The 26,813-nt window shown below is 44.0% G+C and overlaps 3 protein-coding genes and 1 non-coding gene across 4 annotated transcripts in view; 1 reads left to right on the plus strand and 3 right to left on the minus strand.

Annotated features, from left to right (window-relative positions):
- Nucleotides 1-3,837: 3,837 nt before the first annotated feature.
- LOC128726140 (protein twist) lies at nt 3,838-12,389 on the minus strand. Its single transcript, XM_053819933.1, has 2 exons — nt 11,056-12,389; nt 3,838-4,841 (listed from the first exon to the last, which is right to left on the minus strand). The coding sequence occupies exons 1-2, from the start codon at nt 12,387-12,389 to the stop codon at nt 4,595-4,597; spliced, it is 1,581 nt and encodes a 526-aa protein (XP_053675908.1). The 3' UTR covers nt 3,838-4,594.
- A 4,662-nt stretch (nt 12,390-17,051) lies between these two features.
- On the minus strand, nt 17,052-17,133 carry Trnas-cga (transfer RNA serine (anticodon CGA)). Its single transcript has one exon. It is a non-coding gene; the product is annotated as a tRNA-Ser (tRNA).
- A 2,621-nt stretch (nt 17,134-19,754) lies between these two features.
- On the plus strand, nt 19,755-20,761 carry LOC128721375 (fas apoptotic inhibitory molecule 1). Its single transcript, XM_053815121.1, has 3 exons — nt 19,755-20,172; nt 20,234-20,283; nt 20,380-20,761. The coding sequence occupies exons 1-3, from the start codon at nt 19,755-19,757 to the stop codon at nt 20,533-20,535; spliced, it is 624 nt and encodes a 207-aa protein (XP_053671096.1). The 3' UTR covers nt 20,536-20,761.
- A 3,030-nt stretch (nt 20,762-23,791) lies between these two features.
- The window catches only part of LOC128726151 (atypical protein kinase C), a 58,144-nt gene continuing 55,122 nt past the window's right edge, over nt 23,792-26,813 (minus strand). The window contains exons 12-14 of the mRNA XM_053819944.1: nt 26,291-26,406; nt 25,954-26,080; nt 23,792-23,876 (exon numbers count right to left, since the gene is read on the minus strand). Of these exons, the coding sequence (XP_053675919.1) occupies nt 25,993-26,080; nt 26,291-26,406 (204 nt within the window). The 3' untranslated portion in view covers nt 23,792-23,876; nt 25,954-25,992. The remainder of the gene's footprint in view (nt 23,877-25,953; nt 26,081-26,290; nt 26,407-26,813) is intronic.

Raw genomic sequence — 26,813 nt, forward strand, 5'->3', positions numbered from 1 at the left:
GAATAGAAAATTAAAAATAATGTAAAAAAACTGTTGTCTCATCGAGATTCATGCAAATTCTTTTCCAATAAATGTATGTTAATCTTCACAAGCAAAGAAAGCGGTTGGAAAAACGAACACTCTCGAGTCTGGTCCGCATTACCAAGGCAAACAACTCCTACAGCTGTGAATGCGCCGGTGCAACATATTGATTTTACGACCTTGACGGTCTCAGTTGCATCTCCGCATGCTGAGGCTACCGTCCATATGCGACCGGAAGCGTGTATGCTAGTTCCGTCTTGAGGCGGTAATACGACAATAAAGACAAGAACAAAAAAACAGCAATAAACTAATGCACACACATCCTATTGTTACAGACAGAGCGTACTGCAGGTGCAGTCAAAGTGTCTCGCCAGCCCCATCCGGGTTGATGTTGGCTCGCGACAGATGCTGCTCACAGTTCGCGTGACTGCGAGACTAACCCCGCACTAGAATGCTGTAAAAATGATTACATACGTTCGAAGATATGCTCACTTATTTTGTACTCACTTATATTTGCATCCCACTCACAGTTCATAGTATCGCGCGCGATTCGATGCGATTCTTCAAAGGAACCAATGCATGTTATGTTTTCCCTGCAACACATGGTGGACGAAAATATCTACTTTTATCATACGTCTAGACGGGTTTGCAAGGCCTTTGAAATATGTTTGCCCTTTCCACCATCAATATTGTTCGTCGATATGGCACAACAAAGCTACCGAAACCGCGCAGCTTCGCCTAGGGATAACTCTTTAATCTCCCTTCGAAGTTGCCTCTCTGATCGCCTGTGAAAATAGTCGCTCTTTGACTCTTTGACGTGGCTCGTTGTTTTGAAGAAACTGTCCAAACACGATAGTGGTATAAATGAATGTACTTAAGTCAACGAAAGCCAATTTTAGGCCGATAGGCGTGCCTTTTGGCTATGGAATTTGTAGTTATGACTTGCTTAGTGCATATGTTGCCCCATTTTCCATTGCTTGATCATTTTTCCCATTCGCCAACGTCAGTCTCATTGTATTGCAAAATAATAAATCATGGTATGTTAAGTGAATAAAGTTCGTCACGATACAGAATAAATTGATGGGTACAAAAAAAAGAGTACGCCGCAAGGACAGCTCCGTGAAGCGACAAATGAATCTACTAGCGCCTCGGTGTCACTTTTACCATAAAAAAAAGAAGAAAATCGCTCCTAATTAAACACCGGGTAGCTCCATTTTCATAAATATTTACAGCTCCACGCTGGGCGGAGGGGCCAAATGGCAGCTAGTGGGAAAATTTTCCCACCATTTTTCCTGTTTTTTTTCTTCCATCATTGGATGTGTGTGGATGTGTGTTTACCCGTCCGAAGGGATCGCCGCTTGCTACGCCGACTAACTCTCCGGGCCCCGTTTTCTTTGGCCTACTTGGATGTAAACAAAGCCTCGAACATACTCGATCGAACGCGGGAGACAACCGACAATCGAATTCGAGGAACCGCCTGTCGAGCTTGAAGTTATTTTTTTTTTCTTTTTGCTCTACCTTTTTCCTCGATGCGCCAGGGGGTTGTTTATTTGATTCGATGTCACGCCCTGCGTCCTCACCGTCGCGGATGGAAAAGCGCCACGGAGTTCGATCATGACGTTGAGAGTCGCTAGGGCGAACGTTTCACAATCTAAGCCCTGATCACGCGATAAGATCATAAATATCGACCGTTTTGTGGATGGTACGGCGCATCAGTACGCATCGTGCGGTGATAAATCATAACTTTGTATATCTTGTCAGCTGCAGAAGGTGGAATTGCACTGTTTTAAACTTACTAAATCTTCTCCTGACGTCCTATTTATTGTACGCCGTCTACTCGCTTTCCTGTACAACCAAACCGTACGCGATGCGCCATCGATCAGTCGTGTAATTAATGTAACCTACATTTTCAAATCATGTTCCAACTCGGAATCCGTTGGGTTTTGTGTTGTTCTTTTTTTTTTCGTTGCTTTTCGGCTTTTTCAATTCCATTTCCCTCGAACACATCCATCACCCGATTGGTGTATTCTCGGTGAAGTCAGATCGGGTCACCGGCGGGACTCGCCTTGTTAACAGACCAACAAAGACAACCGAGCCTGTGCCGGGACCGGCCTAAGGGAGTCTCGCCAGCAAAGTAACCCTAGAAGTTAATTAAACTTTTCCTTTCCCGAAGATATACCCAACCGGGGCGAAAGACGGAGGAAAATGGTTCTGAAGGAAACGCGATCGGAGCACGAGAAGGCGGTGGCGGCTCGGTAACATAATAATGTGCCCAACAAAGAGAATGAATGATTTATTTAAAAATGGTACGAAACTAAGGTCACGCGGTGCGGTTGCCGTACAGTGCCGGGCAAAATGTGTCAACGGGAAGTGCGTATCGGAAACGTTCATCTAATGGTTGGGTAAATCAATCCGAATCGGTATAAATTTCATAGTGTAATGTATAATTTAAATTCGTCGAAGCTATTTCACTAAGCCATAATAACAAAATTACTGATTGAAGTGCTTAAAAGTATAGAAATTTTAAGCATCATTTTGCACAACGAACGAATTCCTGTGGCAAAACAGCATTGCGTTCGAATAGTCGCTTCACGTGAAGCCAAGAGCGGAAAGCAAAATAAAAATAATTCCGAACATAAAAGGAATTCTGCCATCTTGTTCAAGCGCGTCCAGCATACCACCGATGGCCATTCCTGCCTTCTGGGAACATGTTTGGAACATTTCGCTCTTTATCTCATCAAGATGGACGATACGACTACGAATGATCGGAATGGGATCACAACGTCCGTCCGTTGAAGAAACACCTCTTTTTTCATGCTGCTTTGAACGTTTCTTTCCACCGTTGGTCATTTTATTTGGTTCGCTTTGTTTTGGGTTTTCTGGATTTTTCCTTCTCTGTTCCATTCCTTTTCTTTCCATGTTTGATATCTACCTGCGTCGAGATGTTCTTAACGCTTAATGAACCTTCGTTCGTTTTTCTGCTCAACATTCAAAATGGCTGATCATATATGCAAGCAGAAAATCATACTATGTTTCTGAGGTTTGAGAACAAGTGTTGTTCTAGTTTCTTTTCTTTGGCTTCTCGTTTCTTTTCTCGTTCTAGTTTCTTTTCTTTGGTTTCTTTTGGCTTCTCGTGATAGTGATAGGTGTTAATAATGGTCCAACGCAAAAGCACACACCATCGTTCCGATCCATCAAACCCAAGCGTATATTTTCTCTACTGATGGACGACGATTCGTCATGTCTGCGGACAGCCGAAAAAAAGACTCCGTGAAGCGGTAAGAAAAACACAGATCCTGCCGAAAACAAACCCCTTTCACAAACGACGACCCAAAGCGCACAACCACACGCAACAATCTCCAATAACAAAGGTACTGGGAGGGAAAAACACCGAGGCGGATGCGAGCCGTCATGCTTCGATTTTTCACGATTGTTTCTTTCAGCGCCTCCCCGTGGGGGCTGGTGGAGTTTAATTTCGGATATTTTCAATTACGCACCATTCGGCCGTGGGAGCCAGCGCACGGAAACGGCTACGAAAACAGGCGTTATTTTTAAAATTCCCAGTTTGTAATTTTATTCCCGCGTGTTCGAATGTTCCGGTGTAATGTTCCGCGTTCACGTGATGCAATCACAGCGTGTTTGTCGTTGACCTTACGGGCTAATGTGCTTCGATAGATTTGAATTTTCACGCGCGCCGAATCTAACCGTATCGTGGAATTGGTGCCCGGATGGCGGCGCGATCCTTACGAAATAGGACAAAATGGGGCTTTTTTGTCACCTGCGCTCAATGGAGACGTCTGCTCGACATTGCCGCAAACTTACAAGCTAAATCTTAACGTTGCTAGTGGACTCTTAGGCGAAAGGAATACGTCTGCTGGGGCCTGCTTCATGTTGCCTTCAGAAATGCGACTGATAGCTTCGAAACACGTTCGAAGGTACCGTCGTTCGAAGAGCTTCTTATTTCTCGTCTAAACTACTCGTCTGACGTCCTGCTGATATCCACCGTTCGAAAGCCGCGTTCGAACAGGGATGAAGGACGTCAGTGTTAACGCATGCTCAACGTATGGCAAGAGACACAGTATTAAAAAGGGAACCCTAACGCAACTGACCTATAAATAATGCATCGTGGGAAGCTTTCAGCATCGAACTCGGTCGATTAGCATGTCATTTAACTGTTGTCGAACGAACCAAACAGTGTTCGGTTTTAGAAATGCTGACTTGGTGTAGGTAAACCTCACTTGTTCTTTGGAAACTAGCTGCCACATGAAAGCTCGTGTGTTCGTCTCAAATTGTCACTTGAATGATAATTTAAGGCGACGTAATTTTAACAGCTTACTCCTAACATTACCACATAATACTTATCGCCGTAGCACCCTAATCGCTCTACGGTCCTAGTGCCCGAAACCCGCACCGCAGGCCGGTTTTAGCACGCAGAATCTCGGCTCGCTTAGCAACGTTTTACGTTTCGCGTTCGCTAGGAATAGTGAGTAGGTGAAGCGAAAACTTCAACCTCATGGTCGCTTCACCGCCGGTTCCGGTTTTTTATTCAGCGAAACCGGAACCGCCCGTCTAGTCATTCCTTGCCGACACCACCATCGCTAGCATCGGGTAGCTCAGGGCCTTCACCACCGGACGATCCGTTGCTCCATTCGCCCTCCATGCGCCACACGCTGAACAGGTAGCTGAGCTTCTCGTGTGCCAGGATGCCGCTTCCGGTGAACTGCTGCGGATTGGCGCCGGTTCCGGCTGCGGCTTTATGTTCCTCCGGCATCGCTGGCATTTCGTTGTTGGACAGAACACGGTACAAGAAGTCGATGTACCTGTAACGAAGGACAAAGCGGTGTGATTAGGACGGTCGTGGGTCCTTCAAGGTGGCAAACAAACACGCGCTATGAAAACAAACAAACAAAAGTGCACCCTAATGGGGTGGGAAAATACCGGCCGAGGTAGGGCTTCTGTTTTGCGACCCGTACAAAAATCAGGCAGGTACGAGCGAAAGGATAACAGGATTCCCCACTTGAGTGCTGTTGTGCGGTACTGTTTTTTTTTTCTCCTTCACACATCCACACAGACACGAACGAGCGGTTAATGAACTCGGGAACTGAGATGTTGGGTATAACCGATGGGAAATTTCCTTATTGGATTGTCCGGGACGGTGGGGATTTTTTCCAAGACCCTGGGATTTTCTCTTGGGTTTCTTCGAAGGATGGGTTTTTTTCTTGTACGAGCAACAACGATCGGAAGTTTCAAAAATCATTCCCTTTAATAATTGCGATACATTGGAATCGTTCCTTGATACAATAGTTTATATTGATGCGCTGAATGTTGAGAAGATTTTGTAATAAATAAATTTTAAGAACGCTCTGTCTGATATGCACTATTTTACGAGTTGATTGGTGCATCTCTATGAGTACACGTTTGTGTTAAAAATCACCCCAACCAATTCCGCCACTGTTCAGCCATAACTTTCATGGGCATATAAACGTAACCAAACATGCTATTAGTCCTCGAGGCGGGCGTTCCCTTCACAAAATGGGGCCGTCGCTTGCCGATCAAACGATGTGACCGCCCGAGACCGAGACAACGGTCTAACGGCCATCTTTCAAGAGCTGCCAGTGACATCACTCGATCTAACGAACGCTCGCACGGCCCAAGCAAAGGGTTCGGCCAAATTTATTACACCCATAAAGAGACACTTTTTACAGCTTCCGGAAATGGAGCCGCCATGGAGCAGAGGGGGACGCGAAAATTGTGAACAGAAGTCATCCCGTTTCTTCCGAATCGGGTGCCGCGGCAGCTGGGCAATGTACTGAGTCTTAAGTGGATATTACAAAAAAAAGAGCAAAGAAACAAATAAACTCCATCGGTCACGCCGGAGCAGTTGGGGTGATTAAAATTTCCCCAGAAATAATAAATATCACCATAGCACGCCAGCCACCCGGGGACTAGTCACGATCACGCTAGAACTAGCTTCTAGAACAATAAATTCCACCACCACCGAAAACGAGCGCGTAAGTAATCAATTTTCTTCACTCCCGATACCCGAACCACGCGTTCGGTGATCGCTTTTCCCCATTTTCCCCGACCAAATAAACCGATCACAAGCTAATTAAAACGCATAATTCTCTGGACCCGCGAGCCGGAACAAAGCGACACGAGGCGGCCTACATTTTCGGATGCACCCCTCCGAAACCATCAACGGGAGAGCGAAGGAAAACCACTTCCCGAAAAGTCAATTAAAAACCGTTCATCGGTTTCCCAGGGCGCGCAGTGATGGCGGGTGTAGAGCGATCAATCAACACGCTGATCGCGTGGTTCCACCGTTCCACCAGCTGCGGCGTGTCCCTAGGGCATTTCCCATTTTCTTGACACTTGTTTCTTGTGCAGGCGTGTGTGCGTATGAGAGACAGAGAGAGAGGAAGCACACACTCGAGACGGTGAGAAAAAAAAACTACGCCGGAAAATCTTATTCCACGCTTGATTCGGTTTTCCCGCGGAAATCATAGCCAGCCATTTGTCTTACGGAGCCCGACGTTTTTCCCGGCGGCTCAACGATCATGCTTTCCGTCATATTCTGGCCGGTTGTACCCTTACCTAAGACAAGCAGGTACCGAAAAGCCGTTTCGCTAGCCGTAGGAGGTCGCAGGGGTGCAACTCCAAAACGGTGACATTGGAAGGAGTTTTTGGGAGGTGATAAATTTTCCCCCTAGTGTGCGCTTTTCCTCACATCGTTGGATGCGTGAGTACGGTTGGCTGGTTGGCAGGGGGATGATCGTTTTAGAAGGCGATCAAGCGTTACGGTTGCTCGTTATGGGTGATGTTGCTAGCTGAGCAGTGGATCTAGAACCCTAGGAGCTAAGTGAAGGGCGGCTTTTCGAGACCCCTTGACACACATTGACATGGCACGAATTTATAGACACGATGCTTTGTGCGTGTCCTGGGGAGTGATGACAACGTGGCGGAGAATACAATACGCTTGTTTTGGTTCTCTCACCTTGAGGGATCTCTTTTTAATTATTTTAGGAGGTATAGCTTGTAATAAAACACATTAAACATGGCGATATAAATAAGTTATCGTGAGAAGCTCGTGATTTCCATTGATAGAAGCTTATTTTAATCGCCTTTGCTTTGAATTTTAGCTGTTTGAAGTTATATTCATTCCATTACTTAATACGCACGAAAATTCCTCCCATAAACCGACATCAGCATTGCTCGATCTCGTGCCATCCCATGCCCACGAACTTCCATATAAAATGTGATGTTAATTAACTGCCAGCCGGCGTTCAGCACCGTTCCCAACCCGTCAGTCAATCATCATGGTGCTCAGTTTATCTTCTTTGCTTTTTTTTTCGGATGACGATCCGCGCAGAAAACCGCTCGCCTCTTGCACAAGCGAAATTATGCGAGCTGGTTTTTGTTCCTTTCCATCACGCTTCCACTCGAGGATGTGGCCGTGTGAACAGTTTTGAGTCCGTTTTATTTTTCGAATACGAATTTTCGAACTCGGGAAGATGGTTGAGCGCAAGGGCATCATTTCAACCAAAAGGGTGAGTCAAAATAAGCCAAAGGAAAGACAACAGAGTTGTAAACAGACTTAAATGGAATTCGTTTTTTTTTTACCGCAGTAGGCTTAGGATACAGAAGTGACCGAATCAATGCGCATAGCTGCCTTGGATGACTCCGAAAGGATCTCGACGGCTTTTACGAATGCATTCCCTTAAACGATCGTTGAGTGAGAAAATAAAATACCATCCTCCAAACGAAACATTTACCATGTTATTTTTTCTACCGCAAGCAATGCCAACATAATTGCTGGAATTATGTAAAGGGCGGACGAGAACGAAAAATATTCCCATTTTTATTTCGCTCGCTAACGGACCCATTCCGATCGCCGTCTGCCCATACACGGCATAAACAACGCAACACATGTTTGGCGTATCGCATCCGCGTTGGAATGTAGCCCGCCTTGGGGGGGATTAAGATGGCGTAACTCATTCACCCGATATACGGCACCGGAGGATATTATTTTTACGCGGGAACAGGAAAAAAAAATGCGTACCGGGACGGCTCGGGTGCGTCGCGGAATCGTCAGGGAAACCTTTACGAGCTGCCCTAAGTGATGATGCGACCCCAAAGCATTTCGAGCTCCAACGGATCCCGTCAGCTTATGTTTCGCTCTTTGTTCCACGGGGCCGATTCTCGGTTCCGGGAGGAGATCTGTCACCGTGGGGGCTAGGCCGCTTGCTCCGTGACATCATCGTGCGAGACGCGCGGGAAAACGCCGATTTTCCCACCAAAGTTCCACGCACCACATGTCGGAGCATCACCGAGAGTGAAATACACGTCCATAATTGCGTGATTCAGGGCGCACGCTGTCGAGGGTCTTTGTCTGCGTTACGAATGCGTTTAGCGCATCTTGCATCATGATGAGTGGCGGGCTGCAAGACGATCGATCGCTGATTATCGATTCGCTTGTCAAGTGGGTCTCTCTAGGGGGATTATTTACTATCCATCGCTCATGATCGGCTAAAATGCCTCCCTAGCAAACGGTGTTTGTTTAACACACTAACCACGATATAAACACAGCTTGCTGTTAAACAAAGTGTCATGGAAAACCGAATCATAATTAACTGCACTAGGAAACGCGGTTGATGGGCGTCAAGATAGCGACAGCACCGGTACCATAATTCATCCTTCTTTCGTGATCGTCCTCTTTTACTTCGCCAGCCCCAGCCAAAACATTAAACAGAGGTATCCGTTTGATCCTATCCAGCGAGCATCTCGTTTTGGAATCGTTTTGCATTACCACACTCGGCCCCGAAAACACTCATACAGAAAGTCATTTACTACACTTCTTCTCTCTCTGTATTTCTCGCTCTCGCTCTTTCTCTCTCTCATTAGTCTTTCTCACTCTTGAGCTCTCTTAGCGGAACGCTTTGTTTGGTGTCTCGAATTTCAACAAATTTCTCCGTACCGCTTTCCCGCCATATCGACCGGGTGCGCGCTTTTTTTCTTCTTCTTCTTCATCTCCTTTTTTTTCTGCCGCACTCATCGTCACCCGTCAGGCACTTTCGGTGGATCTCCGGCTTTAATTTATGTCCCACTTGTCACACGGTGCAGGCACCACGCCAGCACGCCCAGTAAAAACCCTGGCCCCGTGTGGGATTCGGTACCGGCGGCATCGTCGCTTTTGTCTACGGTTCACTTGACGCAGCAGAAGAAAAGTGAATAGAAAAAGTAAGCGAAAAGAAGCACGAAATGACGGGCTCATCATATTTCCCGGCTTACCCGGCGCTTGCGGAAGGTTGTATTTTATAATTCTAACGTTTCCTACTCGTTTCCTGTTGATTCAAACGAACCGTTTTTTGTTTTGCAGGTCAAATGAAATTTAAGCTTATTTTGAAAATAATTTTGTTCTGATAATCTGCTCTGTGTCATTTTTCCAAACGATAAATTAAAAAAAAATCATATAATTAATGTGCCTCAAAGTCAAAGGATTCAATTTATTCCTTTCGCTATATTCACCAGCGACCAGGCGCCTCCTTCGCGTCGAGACCAAATTCCTTTCCCTGTGCGTTTGACGCTAATCGAAAGCGAAATCGATGACTTTGCCGCGTGTGCGGAATCGTCAGACCGTACCACTGCCTTTGATATGGTTTCAAATGGCTAATGTCTCCTATTCGGTTTGCCACCGAGCGCATAAACCAACCCGGAGCATACCTTCGGCGAACCGAGCGCGCTCCATAAATCATGCACCGAAACTCTTTTCCCATTTGTGACGATTATTGGTCGCTTTCCTTTTGAAACCAGCGTGTAAATCATCGAACCGAGTTTTATTCCCCTGGACGATGGTTTTTACTGTCGTTGTCTGGCCGAAATTGGTGGAAAGTAGAACCATTTCAATTCTGGGTTGATTTATTTTGCCGAAAACTTCGAATTCGATCTTCCCAAACACACGGATGCTAATTTTAAGGACACAACGAAACAAAAAAGTAAGAAAAAAATAGCTTCGAAACAACGGATGAAAATGCGTTTGAAAGACAAGATGAAGGAGTAGAAAAAATACTCCTCAGCAATGTCATTCGCACGGTGAAAATCCATTGATCATTTCCCGGGATCGTTCTAACTCCCCTCTCTCTCGCCTCACTTCGTCCCCCACCCCTTTTGCCTGGCCCCCCACGATCTCCTGGTCGCACGATCAACGTTTCTCGAACGTGTTCGCCCTTTCGTTTGCGTAGCAGCGCGTGACGGGGACGCGCGGAATGGGACTATTTATTTTTTCTCGCCCAGCAGCCGGATACTTTCCATTTTTCAAACCGAACCCGGCCCACAGATGTGCTTAGTTTGGGTTCCCCCCCCATCGGTTCGCCTTCCGAGTAATAATCTCCCCCCCAGACGCAAAGACAAGCAATTGACGCTGATGAGAGGCTGCCCGTGCTTGAGAGCGGGAATGGAAATTATTAATGATTGTAAACTGACCATTTTTCTCGCTCCCAAGAACGCGACGCACCATCGGGCATGAGGGTGAAGCGAAAAGAGAAAGAGTTGACAGTGCAACGGTTGAAGGATGCCACGAACAAAAAAAGGTTTCCTCGTACCGAACCGAAACAACCACCGACGGGTGGGATTGCTTTTCGTTCACTGTCACATTATAACTCAAAGCATGCGTAATTTGCTTCCCATTCCTAGCAGTGTGCACTTTTCCACCTTTTGAGGATATTCTGGGGTGTGTAATGTTAAAAAAAAGTCGCTTTAAATATTCCACCACCCAAGACGAAGCGCTTTTCCTTAGCGCATCTATTGATTGGTGCATGGTAGATCAATGTTCCAAGCACACGATCATCAATCTTACTGAGGAGGTCCTATTTCAATTTCCCCCAAAAGCAAACGACACTGCCGTGTCGAGTTGGCTCTCCCCTAAAATTCCCCTGGAAAGATTTGACAAATTGATGCTACATTGTGCATTTGTTCCACGATTTGTAAGGATAAAAGAAAAGCCCACATTCCACCCGAAAGGATCATCCCTTGACTCACCTGGAGGCCAACCGTAGCGTCTGGATCTTGCTCAGCTTATCGCTCGGCAGCGTGGGAATGATCTTGCGCAAAGACGCAAACGCTTCGTTCAGGCTCTGCGTACGCTGGCGTTCGCGCACGTTCGCGATAACGCGCTGGGATTGCACCTCCTCGAAGGTGAACGACACTTTGGTGGGACGCTTCCGATCTCGTCCGGTCCGGTCCTTCCGGGTACTGGTGGTCGATTCTTCTCCCTTTACGCTCTGCTTACCGGTGTCCGCTGGAGATAATGTACGTTTGGGTAGGGTGGCAGGCGGTGCCGAACCATACTTACTGCCAGCGGAACAACTCGATTCGTCCAGCTTGGCTGGAGAACCGGAACAAACCGATAGCGAACTGTCAGCTCCAGTTGGGCTGTGGTTGGGCGTACTGTCGGTGGGTGCGCGCGGATACACCGGAAGTGGTGGCCGTGAGGTAAAACCCGATTGGTAGTACGCTCCTGGCGATGCCGTCTCATAGTGGGCTGTTTGGGTGGCGAGTCGGGATCCATTAGAGGACGATTCATCGTCTTGAACACTTGGCATTGAAGCGGTTCCTGGTGGAAGCAAAAGCTCACCACTGACTCCGGTGTAAGGACCCGAATGGACGTACTCTGCTGGAACTGTCGTAGTCGGTGTGAAAGCCCACACCGAACTACCGTAGGCGTCATAACGCGTCCGTTTTTCCGGCTGATACGAACCATTTGGACTGAGTGAGCTTTGATCAAACTCGTAATCATAATCCGCATCGAGCATGCGGCGTTTCTTAGCGCTCTCGCACGTCGCCGAATAGGACGCCAGGATCGATGGTAGCGAGTCCAGCGAGTGCTGTTGGTGAGTCTGATGTTGGAGATGAAGCTGGTGGGGCTGATCCGCGTGTCCCAGCATGTGCTGATGCCCATAACACGGCAGTGAAGACAGCGGAATCTGCCCAGCACCTTGATACCCCTGATACATCGAAGCGTCACTCGTCGGTGACCCTATACCACTGCTGGCCGAGTGTTGCGGCATCAACACCCCAAAATCCGGGTTCTGATGATGACCCATCGAGTGTCCGATAGGATGCAGATCTGGTAGAGCGCGCACATGCAACTGCTGGTGGTGATGATGTTGCTGCTGTGGCTGATGCTGCTGCTGCTGGGTGTACATTTGCAGTTGTTGCGTTGGCGACTTCTGATCACCAAGCTTCGATGGGGAGTCGCTACTGGGCGACCTCTTTATCGGGTAAACCGGTGTGGTGTTCGAGGCACCACCCGGACCGGCCTCACTGATGTCCAGTATTAGCATGGGTGAGCTGGACGATCGCTCGCCGGACATAGTTCAGCGCACCGACCACCGATGATCACACCTTCGGCATGTACTACCCGCGTGGCCCGGGTTTTGCCACACGTATCCCAAACGATGCCAAAAACGAAAGGAAACCTAGTGGGGGAAAACTCCACCCAAAAAGCCAAACACACAAACACACACACACACGGGCGCGTCACAAACGAGATCCCAATTTCAGCAATTAGCTTTCACTCAATCACCCGCCGGAGAGAGGATTTTTTATGTCCTCCACCTCAACAAGGGGAGAGAGGGGGGGGGCAGGGAGGGGGAACGCTGTCGACTTTCCAAACGGGGGCGAAAAAAAAAGCAAAAGAACTGTCACGGTTGTCGCGTGCACTCGCGATCGTCTTCTCGGTACGCGCTGCGATCACCTCCGTACGGTTTCGTGTGCGTTGACAAACTGAACAGAACTGTAACGGTTGACGGCAGCATCCACCAGATCGTGCAGTTTCGTGCGAGAAAAGCGGGAAAACCGTGATCTCGGGAGACGTACGGCAGCAAGAACGAACGAGATGGACAGATACGATCGTGACGAGAGAGTGAGCGAAGATCAGCGGGATACGATCGAGAAGGCGCGTTTGCGCGTTTGGGAAAACGTGACGACGGTTTCAGGCACCAGTAGCTCCAGCTTCAACTCCAGCAGCTGGATCTTCGGAGGTCTGCCAATCGTTCACACCTTCACCCAATCGTTGGGCGACGAGTGAGAAGAACTTCCAGCGATGAAGCGCACAGTGACATGTAGAAGGATTCGTCTCGATCTGAGGTTTTTTTTTAGGAGAGTTTCTTTCAAATAAAGCATGAAGCTCCAAATACCCTTCTATTTCGTACATTTTGGCTAATGCTTTTTAATAAGAGATACAATTTCCGGTGAAAAATGCGTCAAAGTAGTGAAAGAAATACGATAAAAATTATTTGACCATAGTCGATCGTGGGTTTCGCAATGTCAACCACTGTATTCGGTCTAGGGATGCGGTCATCACTAGACGATCATCGAAACAGGCGTTCGTACTAGCCCATAACCCATGTCAACCCATGCTTCACCATCCCACTAGAGAACGCAAGAGAGGGAATAGACATGGCTGCTTCTTTTACAGCTTGTTTCGAGGACAAAAAGAAGACAAAAACTGTACGCTCTCGACTTTGCGACTCGGGTAGGTGCCATGGGAGAACGCCATCTTACCCGGGCTTCCGGGATGTCCCCGTGGACAAACCGGGCGTGCAAGGTCACCACAGTGGAACGCGCCCGAAGAGGAAGTAAAAGGGAACGAATTTCCCGGAATTTCTCGATTCTCCGGGATTTCTTGGGTTTGGCTCCGGGGTGCGCGATCGGTCGGTTCGGGTGCTACGGTCCCTGGGTCCGCCGGATCGGAAGATGCAAGGAATTTCCGTATATTTTGCATAAATCTATTCTCACAGGAAGCGCCGGCTTTTCCCCGTGGCTCATGTTTCTTCTCTTCTTCGCTTCTGTCCGGCCGACCCGGCAGGCCTCCTGTACCTGGGTCGTTCTGTACGACGGTCGAAAAAGCTCGCAACCCTGCATTGCCGATGCCCGTGGATTCCCATAATTACCGTGCGCCAAACCTTCGCCGATGGTAATGGCCGGGCAACAATGGCCACCCGATGTGCGGGCGTTGGATGGCGTTTGTAAAAATTGTAAGAAAAACCCAATTCCCATCGTCCCCGCGTTCGTAGACGTAGCTTCGCACAATTTCCCCGCCATCCCGGGCTAGGGGTGTTGTTGTGTGTTTTTATTCGTTTATGGTTTATTGACATTTCACACCTTTCGCATTGTGCGTTTGTAGCATTTTTATTCCGTTGGATTTCTCTGGCTATTCGGGATTTCCGATGGGTTTCCTTCCTGTAGGTTTTGTTATCGGCATTGTTAGGAGAATCGATGTGTATTTAATACAAGCTGCAAATTCTAGGATCAAAAGTAGTGTTTTATAATTCTAACTAATCGATATCCCAAACCGATCAGCACCCAATAACGACGAGATCGTAATTCGCAGCATGAACATGATCATCAATTAATAGCCCAAAGTTTTGTGGGCGTGGCTAAGGATCTATAGTTCGAACCATGAACGCGAAAACGCCTAAAGGTATGCAATGCAACAGCACGTAATCGATTTCGAACGTTCGCGCACGATATTTCCGACATAAAAACAGTTGTTTGTTTGTTGTTATGCCATTCCGATGATTTGTGTGCTCCTGAATGTCCTTCAGGCGAGACAACACCCACACCGAGCACTCGCATTCCGTTCACCTCAAACGTCGATAAATCATCGCATGTTCGGCAGGTTTCCAGGGAAATGCCCTTCTTTGCACGATTCCTGGCGGCCTATTTCCTTTCCATCGACAGCGCAGCATGGAAAACTGATGACTTAATGATGCGACATAAATCGCAGACAAACGACAGCCACAACGTCCGGAGCAATTCTACAATTAACGTTCCGTTTCGGTGTGCTAACGGCGCCCGAGAAAAGCGTGCGCGTTTGAAATCAACTTTGGAAGCGAGCTGACGATGGAAACCGTCACATGATTCGTGCCTTTTCTACGTGAGCGCTTCTTTAATTTACTCTCAATTGAGCAGCGGCACGCGATGACATTCCCCGCGTGCCGTTGGTGGCGTGTATCCTTCTTCGGTGGAACGCGAAACCTCAAGATTGTGGCCACCAGGCAAATGGTTGAATGGATGTTCTTTTGTTTTTCTCTTTTTTCCTTACCGTCGTTTTCGTCCAACAAATACTCTTATTCCCGTTCCATATGAAAGGCCATAATTCTTGCTGATGGCTGTTTGTTCGGAAACGACACCATTTCGCGATTGTGATTAGGTTGGAACGATTTAATTACCAGCTACATCATCAGCACCAATATGTCCAAATTCAATGCTCTTTTTGCGGTTGATTATTTTGTGCCTAACATACCATTCTAAACTGTAGATTTCATATAATATCGCTCAAACTTACTTTTGCATTCGTTCATAAAAGCATGACATAATTGAACTTAGGCCAATGTTGAATGAAAGGACACAATTACATGAAAATGCATGAAAATATCGGTCAGGTTCAGGGTCTGGTCCAGCGTGTTTTCCACTCACGGCCACCTAGGATAGTTTTTTTTCCTCTTTTCTGTCAATAACACGTGGCTTTTGCGGCTGCTTTTGGTCAAATTATATTACCATAGCAACGTAGGTGGGCCACAACAAAACCCATCGCCAAACCATAACATATCGGAATAAACTGTTCCATTAAAAATTTCTCTTTACGTTCCGAACCATATTTTAAAATATTTTCAAATTTAATAAACAAAATTTCCCTGTTTTGAAAAGAAAAATAACGGTAGAAATGTACGAACATTACAGTTTGATTACTTGATTGGAATAACGCATTACATAAAAAACATTGCTGGGGCAGCATGATATTGATGCAATAATCGATCCCGTTGCACCAGTTTGCATTTAACTCCTGTTTTGCACTGCAATCAAACAGCTGTTTCGTTCGTTTCATTAAAAAAAGTTCTTTTGCAAATGCTTTACTCCCAAACGACGATGGCATCCAACTACACCGTATTGAACGCAAACACACAAACGCTCGCACCACCTACAGGTTATGCGCGAGCATTTTGTATCGCAGAAAACACGCCACTATTTGTTTCATTTTTTCGCTTTCCGTGAGTATCCATGTCGAAGGGGTCTCGAAATGGCAAAAAGCAGGTCGTCCTTATACTGGCACGGGACATTTTCGGGTGCCATGACCCGAATGAACAACTTCTCTGTGCGAAGTGCAATGCAAGCGACATTTCATCGATAGCTTCAAACAGCTATCAGTTTTCTCGCTTTCATACATTTGTAAGGCACTAAAAGCTAGTAGCAAAACGTGTGACGCACACTGTGAAGCCCTCTTCGCCCCATCGGTGTACAATCGAGCTGATAGTGGAATCGATCCTTTTCCCTTCGCCCAATGCCTCCACCAATCGTAAAAAAAGCCCCTTCTCTGTCCTCCAGCTCCCGACATTTGCACCACCCTCTGGGTGTTTCCCTAGTTTCCGGTGGGGTCGACAGCAAACGGACCTCACCGGCGCACGCGGTAAGGTCCTCAGGGGCCACGTCAGTTGGTCTGTGGAACGCGAACGACGAACGCCGTTAGGTACGCGCTCGAAGTGAGTCGTAGTTACCGGACCTTTGGAACCACCCAAAGGGTCCCTTTGAGGTGGAGCAATAGGCGTCTCGTGGTGGATAAACGAGCAGCTTACTAATGCTGTAAGTGTAGAAAGAAAGAAAGGTGCAAAAGGCTAACCTATTGTTCAAAGAATTCAAGTGCGAAAGAGTGACAGTATTGGTGATGTTGAACTTGAGGTTTAACGGATTAGTTCTGCCTGACCTTAGCCGCAATGGAAGGATAAAACGGTCGGGTTTTCTAACACGGAAACCAAGCACGCTTGTGGCAGTGGAAAGGAGTTTTTTATGGAACCGGCAGTAAGGGGCTTAATGGGAAAAATATTGCTTTTTGTGATGTTTTGTATCTCCCTCTCCCAATTCAGTTAATGGCCAGTAGACAGGAAACATTGCGTAAATGTACTTGTTGCCGAGAAATGGTTCTAAAAACCTGTTCCAAAAAAGTGATAACGAAAAAGGATATCGTTTTTTTTCTTCGCAGCCGGTAGGATTCGAACCTACGCTCCCAGAGGGAATCTGATTTCGAGTCAGACGCCTTAACCACTCGGCCACGACTGCCCGTTGCGGGGTGGCCACTTAATGCGAAACGGGTCGCTGGCGGCCCACTTTCCCACTCACCTTCACCGTACGGAAATAAACCACATCGCAGCCAATCCGGGCATTGGAACCGGCCTTGTCATTCATTGACCATGCGTGAAAGGCATCACATGTAGTGGGGCACGCAAAGTTGTTGATGGTGAGAGATCGATAAGATTAGCTGTGGCCCCTGCGGTTCTGTGTTTTGCTCCCGTGACGAAACCGCATCACAAATCAAATCAAATTCGATGCGATACGGCCGATTCTGCATTCTATTGAAGCGTTTGAATTGATTTATTGCGGCCATCTTCTTCTACAATAGCTTACGTAAATCATATGTAATTTGTTAGGGACCAAACCATAAAGAAAAACAATATCAAAACAAAAAAAAACATTTTTCGAAAACAGGTGATGCATTTATCTAATAGTTCACACATACGATTTTATCGAATTGATAACAACAGCCTGGATTAGCAAGATTATTTTTATGCGGTTATTATGTCACAAAGCTACATTTTTTGTCATTTTTTGTTCTCGAAGTAAACGGTTGTATCCAGTGTATTTCACTGTAAGGCATATGACTCTAGACAGTCGAGCCTATAAAGAAGTGGTCAACCTTTGAATATATTAGAAGTGACTCTTTTAGAAATCAAATATAGAAGGCTACATCCTATTTCGCTAAGAAGAAGAAGAAGAAGTTATCTGTTTATCTACCGTACTTAAAGTATATGATCATAAAGTAAGATAAAGTACATCATGTTTACATGATGAATACTATATATTTAATCCGTCCAACTGAAGATACTCGTAAACATTGAATTGAATGTCGAATCCAATCCAGTAAGATCCAATCAGGTAAAAATAATGGCAGACACCGCCATCAATATCGCATGGAAGTGATAGAGTTTCAATTGTTCATTCAACAATACATCATAGCACAATGGGATTAATAGTGGTCATAAATTCTTTATTTTTTAGTTATCACTATCTAATTTATCATTCCTTTATACAGTCAGAAAGTTAAGTGAGAAAAACAAAAGATTCATTACACGTTTTCTATAAATTATCATAAAAAAAGCTCATAAGTAAAGCTGTTATAAATTATCATAAGTAACCTGCAAACGATTTAATATATAATACTAAACATGTCAATACTGAAAACTGAGTAACTAAGTAATATTTGCAATCAAAAACATATTAAACTTTGTTGTACAAATTTGGTGGAGCCATATTACTCCTGTACGATAGTTAATATAATATGTTAGATGTTGATATATCCGGTTTTAAAACAAAGTTACACTCAAAGATTGAATAAAAACCATCAAGTGCATCTAATTATCTATCCACAGCTTTGAATAGATATTTGTAAACTATTTTGGCATATAAACAATGTTAGAAAAGTTTTGTTATTGATCATTGTATATATATATTATAAAAAAAACATTACGACCACAGTTTGTTATAGACTGCTTCCTTAGTGCATTGAGAGAGCAGCTCATCCACAAGCGCACGCGCCAGCCAATCGCAGCGCCCGGTCAGATACTCGCTCTCGCTCTCACTATTTGTTGAATCGCTTAAGCTGACATCTGTGGGTGCGAGCGAAAAAGCGAATACCAGCCTGTGCAGCCTGCTAAGATTCCTGCGACCCTGTTACTAAAGCACAAATTTTTAGCTCGCCGCGGAGCAAAATTTCGCTTCCGATTTTGACGTCGCGGCTGATCGTGGCGCATTTTTTTCTAGTAGCATTGCGGTGGCTCGTTTTCAGCGAGGATTTCGCACATTTGGGGACCATGTTCGTGCATAAACCAAACTAATGCTACTCCACAGGGTTGATAGAAAATTAATTAACATCTCTGCGATAGTTATGATGATGGATTGGACATACTTTCAAACAAAAGGATTGCATTCACGCGAGGATTATGCTTGCAGTGTGCGTGCTCCATATGTGCCGTGTCGCGGTGAGACAGTCGTTTGCAGGTGAACGCGTAAATAAAGTCTGTAGCTTTTCCGCTGTGCTTTTCCCGCTGCTTTTTCCACATGTGGCATGTGCGTGTACCGTGTAATAATAGTCGCTTTCAACGGCCAATGAAGAGGAACGATGATGAGGAATGTTAACTACTTTTCCGCGCATTTTTCGCGACCCGCTGGCAGCACGCTTGTCTGTTCTTTCAGTACCTACCCGTATTGATTGGTTCGTTCACGGTGCAAGAAGGAAAAGGACATTCGAGTGAATCGTGCTCACACATCCGCCCATGTGTGCAACGTGTTTCGGTGTGCTGATTTATTTCGCGGTCATGCAACGTCCTGAGTTCCTTTTATTGCGCTCTTTGACACGACCCATAAATCGCTCCGACACGTTGAATAAACAACACCAGGATAATCACTCCTTGATAGGCTTGTGCTGATGCTACTAAAAATCGATAAATGGATGAGTTCGGATGCACGAAGTATATAAGTCTTAAAACAGTACCATTTCAGGTGCATGTTGTGTTTTATTACCAACTGTTCTACTGTTTTTTACAACTTTTATTCTAGGCGTTGCATGGACCACTCTTCTGAATTCTGTGCTGGTTAAAATCGAGGAACACACTGACCGCAGACAAATGAGTAAACTGACGATGCTAAACAATTCCGAGATCCTGTCGAACCTTCCGCCGGTTCCGGGTGGGAAGGATGGCTCTCATCAGCACCGGGAAGTGGTCGCCCGGTGGCGCGTTCCGATGTACGGCAAGGTGTACGAGATCGAGTTCGAGCACGGGACGGCCAGCGGCAAGCGGGTGCTGTGGATCGACAAGCAGGAAATTTTCCGACGCGACTGGATGTTCAAGCTCGTCGGTGAGGACATGTTCATGCTGGAAGACAAACGGTGCATCATACGGGTCGATCCGCTGCCGGGCTTTCGCTACAGCTACTCGCTGTTCGTCGACGGCAAATCGTACGAGCAGTTCACCGAAAGCCAAGCCAAAGCGCTCAAAAACTGGGAGGCGAAGCTGGGCGATAGCTTTTACCGGATTGTGCTTGGTAAGAAACAATGTTTCCTAATTATGAATTTTCCAATAAACCGATTTCTTTTTCTTTACAGAGAAAAACACCCTAAACATCTACGTAAATGGAAAGCTCATCGAAGAAAATGTACGAACAGAGACAAAGTGGCCGCACCTCGCATTTGCGCGAGTGTCCTTTGAAAGCTCTCCTAAAGCTCCACGTCCTTTCCTTTTTTAATTCCAGGGCGAGTTTGTAGATGGCGGCACCGATACTACCTTTATCGAGGACAACAACACGTTTGTGTTGAGCGCCCGGACTAGCGGTAATAAACGAGACGGTATCCTGCATCGGCTAACGGTGAACGGAACCGAAGTTCCTGATTCGGGATCGATGGTATAAACTATTTTAAGAAGAGCTCATGGCTGAAGACGGCTGAGTTTAGTTAGGCTTTCAAAGTACACAGCAGCAAGAAGAAATACAAGAAAAAAGGGTATACAAATGCTCCTACGCAATTGATTCGACGCACCTAAAACGAAAGCAAAATCGGAACACTTCAGCAGCTTGGTTTTATGATTTTTTATTTGAAATAGTTTCAATTTCAGCGATCCTTTTTTTAAAGATTTTTTATTCCCTTTTGATACTGCTTAGTGTCAGTTATAAGTTAATCGTATTTTTGTATTCTGTTTTTCTTTTTGTTTTCAATGAACAAGGATAAAACAATCTTATTCAGGGCGTTTGGGGGGGTGAAAGGACCGAAGAAATGAGAAATAAAAATAAAGTTATCCTCCTAATAGCGAATGCAAAACACTAAAGACTACTCATACTGATCTGTGTTGTGTTACATAATGATAATAAAGTTAATTAAATATAATCTTTAAATGCTGAACAAGAATGTAATGGAAAGAAAATATGGGGAACGCATACTGTCATACGGAAATCTATCGATAATATTCCAAACAAATCGCATCTATGTTTGGACAGGGTAATACAATTCGTCGATCGAAACCAGGACGGTTAGTTAGTAATACAGATTAAAAAGAAAAACGTAGCTTTTTCTTAGCATAAGTACTGCCATTAGCTGCCACACATTCGCTCAATTATCCTCTCTTTCTTCTTCTCGTGATTCCCCAAATCGCATAGATCAAGGAAACAATGTGTTTCTCTTTGTTTATGTATAAACGAAAGGCTCAGTTGCCACACCTTTCCAACACATAGCGTTTGCTGCCAAGTGCTACATAAAAGATTTCTTGCCGATTCCTCAAAATTTAATCTAATCCACTGAAACAGATATTACGCTCGCACACAAATAAGTTACGCGTATTGTTTAACACATTCCATTGGACGAACAGTGAGAAAAATGCCAAATACCAAAACAATTCTATCACCAACAACGATTATAAAAACATTCCGGTTTGCTTGCGTGCAAATTTTTTGCTAATTTTTCCTTCTTTATAAAAACAATGCCCTCCATCTAGACTCTTGCTCACGAACATCAAGGAACCATCACAAAGAGTAACGGTTCCACGGATTAAGGAACAATTTTCCGTTTCTGAAGCACAGATAATCAATTGTGATAAACGGACTAACACGGTACACACAACTAACACGATGTAATGCGTACGAGCATGTGTTGCCGAGGACGAAGAAAACCCAAAACAGGAAACAACATGCAACATATTGCCCTTGGCAGGTCTTCCTCCTTCATTCCCATTCGTTCATTCCGGTCCTTTTCCGGCTAAGTTTTTGTTTTCGTTTTCTATTTGCCTTATCTTATCAGTGAGTTGGTTTAATTTTTTATGTGTTTTGCAGTGCGTTCCTAAGAATTTTGGTTTTGCATCTAGATATTCAACCGTATTTCTGGCTATGCATAGTTCCTGAACTCATGTACAAAATTTTCAGCTACGCCTGACGACGATCCACAATCCCGCGCCTTTCCCTTTTCTCTCATTCGGCCAGCTCAGCGGCAAGAGGAAACGCCTTGATCCGTTTTCACTCATTCAAGATCTGTTTTCGGTTTTTTCTCTAAAATGCTTAAAATGCTCAAAACATTCGACACACTCGGATCGGGTCGTGGTGCCACCGTTTTGCTTGTCTTTCTTGCTGTTGGATTTATATTATAACTTAATTTTCCTCTCACACCATATTGTTGCGTTGCAAAGTATCCCTTTCTATTACCCCCTTCTTCAATGCAATGTTCTTCTTTCGTTTTTGCCGACGACCTCACACAATTCTTAATAGTAAATTTGTTATCTAAACACGTTTTCTTCCCTCACTATCCAATATCCTTGAGTAGGCAATAGCGTGTTTTACCCAATTTTGATTCTTCAATCCGTTGTTCAATGAACTTAGCTGTCTATTTTTATTTTTTTACTGAACCTTTTCTACAACTTGCTTCACTTATCACGCCAATTTATCATCATCTTCAGCAGCACACTCGGCTGAGGTGTGGTTACCATTCTCTCTACTAATTTGTTAACGATACTGTGCAATTGTGTGTAACTTTGTTTTTTTTTGTTTCTTTGTAACATGCTTCTGATTTATTTATTTTAACTATTCCTTTTTTATATATATTCTATGCTTTATCGCTTGTTTTGCATCCGTGAGAAAAATACAATTTCAAAAAACACAAAATAACATACACACATTACGCACGGAATGTAACGGACGCTTAACGCTGTTACTGTAACGTCTGAACGAGCACATTGCATGCCATCGGATGCTCTTTCCGGATGGATTTCCCGCTAAAAGTTTTTATCCAACTGTATCTACCGTTTGCCTGTGTTTTAAATAATGTTGTAGAATTTGTTTGATTTTTCATTGGGTTGAAACTCTTTTTTGTTTTTTGTTTTTATGATAAGTTCACGTTAAATATGTCTAGTGCCATACAATCTAATGTTAAGTTCATACTGCTCTCCTCACTGCGTATAATGCAGCGATGCAACTGTTGTCACGGATTTCCGTCATTCATTTCACGCGTTGCCGTTGCTGGCGTTTGGTTGAATTATTTTTCCACCTCTCCCCCACTCGCAAGTATGCTTCGTTTGGAAGGATATGACCAAATTGATTGGTAATCAACGTTGTTTTTAAACGGCTGGTTATTGAAATATATATGCTCTACTTTTTGTTCGCGAATAAAGAAATGGGAGTAATACGAGAAGTTACAGAAGAAGGAAATGATTCACACACTGCTTCTCTAAGCGTCATTGAACTAGCGTTAATTTGATTATCCATCATACCGCTACAACCAACTGCTCGTTATTCCTACAGGCTGACGTGATTTCGCTTCAACTGACCGAATATGTTCTTCGTCTTATCTGGGTACTTTATGCTTACAAATTATATACCATCAATGCCACTCCCATAACGCCATCATGTAAACCGCCGGCGTCGATTCTCGTAGAGCATAACTAAACAAGCTACGCAAGTTTACACATAGCAAACACTTGGACGCAGAATAAGCCTCATCAACTGTACGCATTAGTAAAGAGCATTAACAACGAATTAGATGGAAGTGGTGCGATCAGCAGCTACAGTTGAAGTTAACCGATATTGTTTCTCCCTCTCTCTTTTCAATATTTCTCAATCAGCTAGTTCCCAGGTCGTAACGGGTAAACATTCGGCTAGTTCAATGGAAGGCAAAACATGTGCTGCAGTAGACTCTTCGATGGTGGTGGAGGTAATTGAAGAATGCTTAGCTCATCCACAACGGAATCGTAATCGCTGGAATCGTCACCGTATAACTGCAAGAGGGATTGAAAATATAAAATCAGTTGTTGCTACAATGGTATAAACTAAATTTTTGTAGTGAACGCATCTTAGGTTGGGATTAGGTATCGTAGCTCGAAGTGGTATAGTAAAAGGAATTGACTGTAGTAATTGTGGTAGCAGCAGAACAGAATAAGAACTTGGACACGAGCAATACAATTAACCACAAACGACTTTGCAATACATTGAATAGTGAAGAAATAAACGAAAAACGAAAACAATACAACAAAGAGAAGAATATCTTTCTTGTGTTCCTATAAAACATCTCAAGTGTTCAGAATGATGTAAAAATGAGCCCAAAAAATGTTGCACAAACAGATGCATATAGTTGGATAAACAAATTCGAAGCAGATGGTGCACAAGAAATGCAGCTTTAGTAAGTGAAAACATAATTTAATTGCCTGCAATATACATTTGCAGCAAAAGCACAGCACATGCAGCTATAGTTTCGATTCGTTCAAAGTATGATGATTGCATAGATTCAACTATTTTGAACAACACTGTTACAATTATCTATCACTGGAGAACACACTACTCTTTATTTGAACCTTGGAAATAGGAAGTATGAAATGATCTTAACTTCCTACACTAACCCGAGAGCGTACATGAATGCATATTCTTTGCGAGGCAACAGCATTAGAATTAATTTCACAATAAGGGAACGTAATATTTTGAATTAATTTTAGCATTACAGGATGAACTTGAATGGGTGATTAAAGAGAAAGCGCATTTTCTTCTCTTTTTTGGTTTGAAATATAACACTTACTTTCGATCGTTTCTATTCGTCATTTACTATAGAAACTATTTCCATCTCTCGATCATACTGTTTCATATGTAGTAAATATGTTGAGAGAAGGCAAACAACGTAAGATATAAATGCTATGAATAGTACAATCTTTCAATCTAAGGCAATTTTCTTCAGGACAACCGAGTATATGAATGATGTGAAAGAGCTAATGAGAAAATCTATACAACATACACATTTTCAGACACAACCTAATAGTATATAAGCAGTCATTAGATAGAAAGAGGTCCAGTGATAGTCTAAGCGGTACAGCTGAGCACGTACATAGTTAAATCAACAGTAATTCAACATTCGAAAGTTCCAGGGCATGTTTTGCAAATATCTGTGATTTTGCTCTACTTACTTTCCACAGGGTTGAAAGATCTATAGGTTGTTTACATAATTCATCACTTTGTAACTAATTATTAATTATAATCCACGTTTCAGAATTCTTAAAGTAGTTTGAGCTCCCTTCTCCATTTGGCTCCAACAAATTGTTATCATCGGTACAGCAACAAAATGGATAAGGGCTTAATATTTTTTACAATAAAAACAGTTGTTTTAGTATTGAACATAATTCTATTGAAAATGTTTTCAAACAAACAGAAAGTAAATGTAATTTAAGTGTTACTTCACGAGGTATCTATTTATATACATTTATATATTCATTTTACGCAATGTTATGCTCAGTACTTTTATTTGATTGAATTTTCTAGTATTTCCACGTGGTGCTGGAAAAGGCATTTTCTTATCGACAGATTCCGTTCTGTGTTTCTGTACCGAGAAAAGTATCTGACTTTCACTGCACTCAAAACTATAGGAATACAAGTTGTTGGTGATGATAGGAGAAGGTGATGAACATGGTTGATTACGATTTTTACGACGACATATGACGAAACAACACCGGTGGCCAAAAGACAAAAAATAAATGACAAACAATAGAAAAAGAGAGAAAAAGAGAAAGAGAGAAAAAAGGAGGGACAAACAACTAAGTGACATTTTTGTGTGGCGTTGTTGAAACTGTTCGGTTACATGATTATTGCATATTTTTTGGCAGTTATGCATTTGAGAACAAAAAAACATGTATCGAACTATTCCACAAGGTTCTAGTTCGCGTTCTCTGCAAACAAATTATGCCACCTGAGTAGTGCTGCAAGTGTAGTGCAATAAATGTATGGTTCGTGTAGATGAGTGCTCAGTGCAGAATGTTGTGTAATGACTAGTGTAATGGATTCTTGAATAATATTGTAAGAGCAGAAAGTACGTACCTGCATGTTGTATGGATGCAGTTCGCAAGATGCGTGATGTCAAACGCAGTCTTCCAACGACATCAGCAAGGGGTTCACGTATTCGAATCCTTCGAATTCCGATTGATCAATTTTATCGATGACACGGCTAAAATTGGAGAATGGGAAAGCGTATTAGTCAATATAGAAAACATAAACACAATTCCAACTCTAATGCACATCGTAGTACAGCTGCAAGTGTGTGCTGCTGCATCATTCCCTAACAAAATGACGAGGAAACGTTGCAAGATCCTCCGGCGTTAGGTACAAACATTCCGGCCACTCTTTCGAATACTCTGCTCACTCATCGAATACTCACTCATCATCCGGTGTAAGGTGTACCGGTTCATCGGTGAACTCTGGCGGGAAGTTTGCCAAATCACGATCGGAGTCTAGCCGCGGGCGGAAAGGTGGCGTAATTTGCTTTTGTTCAAGCTAACCCCAAAAGATGAATGCACAAAAAAAACGGAGTAGTAGAGAAGGCAAACACGAGCATGAAAAGAAAACAAAAAAAGAAAAAAAAACATTCCAAATAATAAGAGCATTGTAAAATAATCAGTAATGTAAAATCATATCAAAGAAAACATTAACATAAGCAGCTCAGTTTAAAAAATGTAATGATTATGGTTGTAATAAGTGCAAACGTTGCTAGGATCAAGGAACAAAAAGCAAAATGAAACATCATTATAGGTAAACAAGATTCGCAACGTTCTTCCAAACAACGGATTGGATACAGAGATAAAACAAACTTTCTAGGGAAATTATTTGCAAAATTCGACTGCGTTTCAATAAAATTATCGTGCTAAGGTTATGGTAAATGTTTGAAAAATTACAACATTTTC

Source organism: Anopheles nili, chromosome 2 (assembly GCF_943737925.1).
Source record: "Anopheles nili chromosome 2, idAnoNiliSN_F5_01, whole genome shotgun sequence".
Classification (NCBI taxonomy): domain Eukaryota; kingdom Metazoa; phylum Arthropoda; class Insecta; order Diptera; family Culicidae; genus Anopheles; species Anopheles nili.

Bases quoted from the DNA above. Each gene is read 5' to 3' on its own strand.
- LOC128726140 (XM_053819933.1), bottom strand. From the start codon at position 12,389: ATGTCCGGCGAGCGATCGTCCAGCTCACCCATGCTAATACTGGACATC. The intron at 4,842-11,055 runs GTGAGTCAAGGG...CCTTCGTTACAG, and splicing joins ACGCTACGGTTGGCCTCCAG to GTACATCGACTTCTTGTACC.
- LOC128721375 (XM_053815121.1), top strand. From the start codon at position 19,755: ATGAGTAAACTGACGATGCTAAACAATTCCGAGATCCTGTCGAACCTT. The intron at 20,173-20,233 runs GTAAGAAACAAT...TTTTCTTTACAG, and splicing joins CTTTTACCGGATTGTGCTTG to AGAAAAACACCCTAAACATC. The intron at 20,284-20,379 runs GTACGAACAGAG...TTTTAATTCCAG, and splicing joins GAAAGCTCATCGAAGAAAAT to GGCGAGTTTGTAGATGGCGG.